General features: G+C 41.9%; 1 protein-coding gene across 1 annotated transcript; it reads right to left on the minus strand.

Moving 5' to 3' along the window:
- Nucleotides 1-164: 164 nt before the first annotated feature.
- On the minus strand, nt 165-5,381 carry PSPH (phosphoserine phosphatase). The gene is made up of 5 exons (XM_057399059.1): nt 5,119-5,381; nt 4,316-4,450; nt 2,634-2,779; nt 1,701-1,849; nt 165-351 (listed from the first exon to the last, which is right to left on the minus strand). The coding sequence occupies exons 1-5, from the start codon at nt 5,337-5,339 to the stop codon at nt 241-243; spliced, it is 762 nt and encodes a 253-aa protein (XP_057255042.1). The 5' UTR covers nt 5,340-5,381; the 3' UTR covers nt 165-240.
- Between the last annotated feature and the right edge of the window lie 976 nt (nt 5,382-6,357).

Genomic DNA, 6,357 nt, shown 5'->3' on the forward strand with positions numbered 1-6,357 from the left:
GTGAATAATCAACTGAATTCTTTCACCTTGGAAAAGATACTTCAAAAATCTGACCATTTTCATGACAAAAGATTTGAGTAGAATGGTGCCAATTGCAACACGAGTTTCAGGGCAGAGATGAGGGTACCCAAACCCCAGAATCATTACAAAATCCAGAACAAAACTTTGCAAACAAATAAATGTTTAATTGCATTGTATAATGGATGTAGATTGGTTAAATATATTATTTTACTGTATAATTTATCGCTCTTCCAGTTCCTTTAGCAGTTCGTCAAAGTGAGTGATGTACCATTTAGCTTTCTCCTTTACTTGCTTTCTGATTACGTTTCCTCCAAATCCAATGAAACAGTCCTGGCAAAACAGAAAGAAAAGGCACATAAATCACTGCAGTCCCGTGTACTGGGAATGGAATGGAGCTTCTCAGCAATTCAGTTTGATTTTAAAATGCCACTGTTCCTCCCTGCCTCTTCTCCTGCTTTACTCTGCATATTCATTTTTCAAATTCATTAACAAGAACTTCATTACATTTGACTTTGCACCACGTTGGTTACTGCAGTTTTGTTCCAGTAGGAAAGTTGTGTTTCAGTGGCTTCAAGATTGTTCAGATTTGAGATTTTACTGAAGATCTGATGTGAACCGTGATGCAGCATAAGGCCTTACTACTCAAGAATGAGTTAACATCCCAACATGCATGCAGCATCTCACAATTATCCTTATACTGTTTACCTTAACTCTGTTTACCTCATTTGATAGATACCCAGAGTACACATTAACCATGGCTTCAATCATTAACCAGGAGCAATCATCATTTCTACATCTTAGAAAACCATCTGCAGTGAAAGTGGGGTGTGTAAAATTTCCACTGCTGCTGGTTTGTCCTTAGGTAGAAAGCATGAAGCACACACTGAGAAGCTTTGGTCATGCTCATGTTTAACAGTAAGGGACCAGCTGTCATGACTTGCAGCAGCAGCAGCTCTCTCAGAGTTTGCCCCTGTGCATTTCCATGCACTGGGGGATCTGTCCCTCAGAAGGGGTGTCAGGGTGCTTTTACACAGAAAAAGGCACTAAAGGGGAGATGGAATTAAGATCTCTTCTGCAAAATGATCATTTATAAAAGTTGTCTATTGATTTTGTTGTTATTTCACCCTGTTAGGGCTGTCATCCTGTCAAAGGTGTCATCACTATACAGTGACATGAACTCACTTGCTAAGCCAGTGTTGGGTAAATGTGCACCAGATCTGTGCCAGACCTTCATGCTAAGCACCGTTAATCAGTGTTCAGAACTAGGACCTTGGCAGGGTATGACCTCTGCACCAAAGTGAGCACTTGCTGTGGAGACACAGGGGAGAAGGAGAACGTGATAATATCACCTTGATTTAGGATAGGTTGCTTGGCTACTAAACAGTCCTGCTAGACCCAGGAGCATCCTGCCTTAGAGGGTAATACTTACTGAGATTATCTGAATGGAGAGAAATGAACCATTGCATGATGCAGGCTTTCTAGAGGAAAACTACCTACACAGGTCACTTTTAGGCTGTGGGATGTGCTAAAGATCTTCCCTGAAGTCCTGTAAAGAATTCAAACCACAGTTTTCATCTGCCTCTGTGTGTGTGTGTGTGTGTGTGTGTGTGTGTGTGTGTGTGTGTCCCGCAAAGGATTTGCTCAGAAGGAATTTAGAATTCTAGTTCTTTAATACTTACAGCAGGGGGACAGGCTTCCATGTCTGTAGCTCCATCTCCAATCATAACTACTTTCTTAAAGTGGAACTGTTCCTTCAGATGAGAAATAACCTTTCCTTTCCCCCCTGATTCAGCTGTTGGTTGTGTTTCATCAAACCCTGCGTATTCTCCTAGAGCACAGTAGAAGAACAAGTTAGAGACACAGCAGTTTCTCTTGTAAGTGAAGAAAGATTAAATCCCTATGGTCTTTACTTCAGAAAATGGCCAGTTACATGCAGTTGTGTAAGCCTCACAGTATCAGCATCCCAAAAAAGTAATTAGAAGGTAAGCTGGTAAAATCCTAGTGAAGACGAGGATTTTACTCAAGTCTTCAGTGGGGATATTTTTAAAGACCCAAAATGCTAAGACAAAAGTAGAAACCCTGTATGGGTGCTGTTACAAATTCACTCCCGGTCACCATGGTGTAAACATTCCAAAAGCAGCATCTAGTATGATGTATAGATTGTATGAAACACTGAGTAAGAAACAAGCCACTAACTATAGCTCTGCTTGATTACACTAGCTTAAAGACCAGAGCAGCTCTACTAAAGTGCATCGGTCTCCACACGTACCTCAAAGTCACCAAAAGTGAAGTTTGCCTCTGAAAGCAGGTAAGTGGAAAAGACTCTTTTAACTTGAAGGAGCAAGAGAAAATGAAACTGCTGTCAGCAAATGTAAGGTTCTTTACCTTTGGCACAGCTTGCAATTAAAAAGTTAACTACAGCTCTATTTTATATGACTGGAAAGTGGCCTAACTCATGTTTTTGGTAAGGTCTTGGAGTTTTCCTACTTGAAGCTACTGGATTGGTAGCAAGTAGGTCTAAGCTGGGCAGTATCTATAGCCCAATATCTGGCAGTTTGAACCAAAAAAGTGGCATTAATGAGCAGAGAAAAGAGACTTTATGGGAATCTCACCATTAAAGTAAAACTTCAGCCTGTTGGCAAAGACGTTTGCTGTAGGAATGTTCAGCTGCAAGGCCACGTGCTCCACGATGCTCTGAAACCCTCCAGAGACCAGGAATACCTGGACCCCTCGTTGATGAAGCCTGCTTACCAGCTCCCTGGACAGAAAGAGCATCACAAGTGTGAGTGCCTGGCAGCATGTAGGGATAACAGGAAAGGTAAAATACATCTGTCCTAAACAAGGTTGTCCTTACGTAGTGTTATTCCAGTTTAGTTCAGATGTGTGCTGCTTCCATCTCTGCTGCCCAAAGCTTTTCCTTTTTTCCCTTGGCTTTGTGCATAGACTTGCTTGAAAAGAGTTAAACAAACCCATCTCATCTAGAGACATATAGATGTTAGTTGCTCAGAAACAAGCACTTCCTAGAAGTGGTCTCTTTACACTTTCATGCTGTTTGCCTTTGTTCAAATGAGTGTGGATCCAATTTATGGTATTTTTTGCTGAAGTAAAACAACACCAAGACAATGAATCTACAGTGCAGGAAAAAGATAGGGAATGGGGAGAGAAAGCCACTGCATCACAGTGCTGAAGTGGGCTGAGAAGTGTGCAGAACGCACACCCTGGAGTTGGTTCCCCAGACACTGGACATTGGTGCCATCTTTAGAAGAGGGCACCAGCAACACAAAAGGAATCAGAAAAAGAAGCTTTTGGACCAAGTTAATGTCAACAGGGCTTGAAGGTGGTTAAAAGTTTTATGGGCTTTGGCTCATAAGCAGGAGGATCAGCATGCAGCTGTGCTGAGCTGGAGAAGCAGCAGGAACAGCAGAAATGCTGAATGCTATAAAGCAAAGTGAAGGCTTAAAGCAGGCTCCACAGAAAAGGAGGAAGAAAGGGAAGGAATGAAAAGGGAAATCATGTGATTCCAAACAAGCAATCAATGTTCTCTTTGTAGTTGCATTCTAGCTATGCCTTCTACAGAAAAAGCTGAGCATGTGCTTAATTTCAAGGAGAAAATACAAGCACATTATCACCTCAAACTACTGTATGTGCTAACCGTGTTTTAGACTCAGAGCTTTGGGCAGGCTTTGTAGTGAAGAAATCCTTTTCAATTGTTTGAAACAATTTGAATAGGAAAAAAACCCCAAACTTTTCAGTTTAAATAGTTAATTCCAAACCCAAAGATGGATGAATATGCACATATATGTCTATTTCCCCTTAATGACTAATAATTTTTAGGGACTTCAGTGCATGGGTAGCTCTGAACAGTGGATCTCCTAAGCTGAGTCCAGAGATGTGACTGCACATGGAAGTGTAAGAAAGAGGTAATGCAATTGCAGAACAGACCAAACCAGTAGTTCATACTGGGTATTAAATCTCCATCACCTGTCAAAAAACAGACCTGACTGAACAGTTTTCCATACTGTTTAATCCTCAAGCCAGCATTTGAGCTTGCTAGCCAAAATGATAGTTAATACCTAAGACAGTTTTCTTTTTACATGGATGCTCAGCCACTTGACATGGACTCAAGCCATTATAAGCTCCTGATACAAGTTTTGGACACAAACAACATGGAAATGGAGCAGGAAGTGAACCTAAACCAGCTCTGTGGTCTTACAGCCTCACCAGTGTCACTGAATTTTACTGATTTATGCCCTTTTGTGCTTTTGGAAGTGAGCTCATTTGAAATTCTCCTTACCGTATTCCTGGTGTTAGCTGAGGTGGGTTGTCCGATATTAGTTTCTGCACTTGCTCATAGGAGGGACGTATGAGACCGAGTCGTGCTGTTAAAGCTGCTTTGAATGTCACAGTGCCACCCATAGCTCTGCGGGTCCTACATCGTGAGCCAGAAGAAGCAAGGTCAACACTTAAGTTGAGCTTTCTCCCAAGAACAGTTAGTTAAAGCATGACAAGGAACAAGGTCAGAGACCATAGGTTCTAGGTTATACTGTACAGAACACTGGTACACTGAAAAGACTGGTAGCAACCACAGGGGGAAGGTCTCCACAGATCTGAGCTCTTGTGAGAACCAGAGAGGCAAGGGAAAACTGCTTCATTCTCTAAGTGCATATGAGCCACTGGGACCAGTATTCCTGAACTGCAGCTGAGGTGCCTTTCTCTGAATTTAACAGAACTTTTGCTAAAAGCATCAATAGAAACAACATCAGTCTCAGGGAAATCATAAGAGAGTTGTCCCCTCTCCACTGTCTCATATTACAGTTCCCTAGGGCTTACAAAGTTTAATGGTGAGAGCTGATCTTAAGTCTGTCAAAGAAATATACATTAGAGAGTTTCTCAATATAGTTTTGTTGAGTGGCTTCACAGTTCCAAAAGAAGTTATTCCATTTTATGCATTCATTCCACTTACTATTCCTAAAATCCTTTTTAAACTATGATAATCTATGACAGAATTAATCCCTATTGTAAACTCGTTGTCACAGATTACCCTTACCCATGCTCATTTTTTACCACTACTATGAAGTTAACAGCAAACACACATACATCTCTGCGACGGCATCTCCAACTCCACAGAACTTCGCGAGCTCATCGATGCCTTCTTCCCTGATGACTGTACTGTCCACATCAAAGCAGACTGCGTCAGCATTCCGGAAGATCTCTTTCATCTCCAAGAGGGATGCCATCCTTTTAGGAACCTTCTTACTGTGAGGGGACAAGATAAAGTCTTTCTCTGAGTGGCAGCACTGCACTCCGTCTTGAGCCATTGGTGCAACTGCTCTGGTTCTTGCGAGAAGGGACGAGCACAGCCTGGTGGGCAACTTATATCAAAGGGGGAGCAGTGGTGGAGGTCTGGCTCAGTTGCTGATTTGCTCTCTGCTGTTGCTGCCTACTGATGTTCAAATTACGTTACAGATGGGCCGTGGAGCTTTGGTCAGTTGCTGATTTGCTCTCTGCAGGCTCGGCCCATTGATGTTCACATGGGGTTCAAGGTTGTAATACTTGGCATTTGCTGAACCATCTGACTGCCAGCTGCTGTGTGGGACATGCAATTGTCTGTCTCATCTTGCCCTTATCGCTCAATTTGATCTTGATTTCTCATCAGACCCAGTCTAGTCCGTCAAATTAGTTTCCCCAGGAGACAGTAAAAGACACCCAGCCCTTAAGGATTTGCTTGATCACAACAGACATAATTATCTTAAACCTATCAGTGTGTGGTTGTCCCTAAATCATGAAGGTTTAGATTCTTTTATCTGTCCTTATTAATGCAAACTAAATATTTTCATCATCCATGAATGCATTTGGCCATTAGCATTGGGAATTAGTCTAAACTCCATTAAAGTCTTGGGCTTTGGTAATTTCACTCAACCCACTCAGACACCACATCATCATGCCAACTTTTTCCATTACAATGCCTGACAGAAGTTTATGTTCTTCCTTTTTTTATCTGTCCTCTCAAATATGTTGAGCACTTCTGCAGATCAGAAGCATGAGGTGTTAATCAACTATTTCCTTATTCTACCCCGCTCATCTTGCGCTTCCCTCTTTTCACGAGGGAATTCAGTGCGGACTTCACTATTTATCAGGGTGTACATTTAGAGAGAAAGCTGTTATTTATCTCACTTCCCAGATGTTTGTGTAAGTTTTTGGTTGTTTCTTCTACTCTCTTAGATGTCCCTCAGGACACATCTTGTGTAACTGATCTGGGTAGCAGATTCTCTCCTTTTCTGGGATAGGGGAAAAAATACCATCTATCAGCATGTTATCTGCCTTCCTTGTGCTCTA

This window comes from Pezoporus wallicus, unplaced genomic scaffold (genome assembly GCF_028554395.1).
Source record: "Pezoporus wallicus isolate ANWC-B61680 ecotype Strahan unplaced genomic scaffold, APGP_CSIRO_Pwel_v1 contig_10656, whole genome shotgun sequence".
In the NCBI taxonomy this organism is placed as follows: Eukaryota; Metazoa; Chordata; class Aves; order Psittaciformes; family Psittacidae; genus Pezoporus; species Pezoporus wallicus.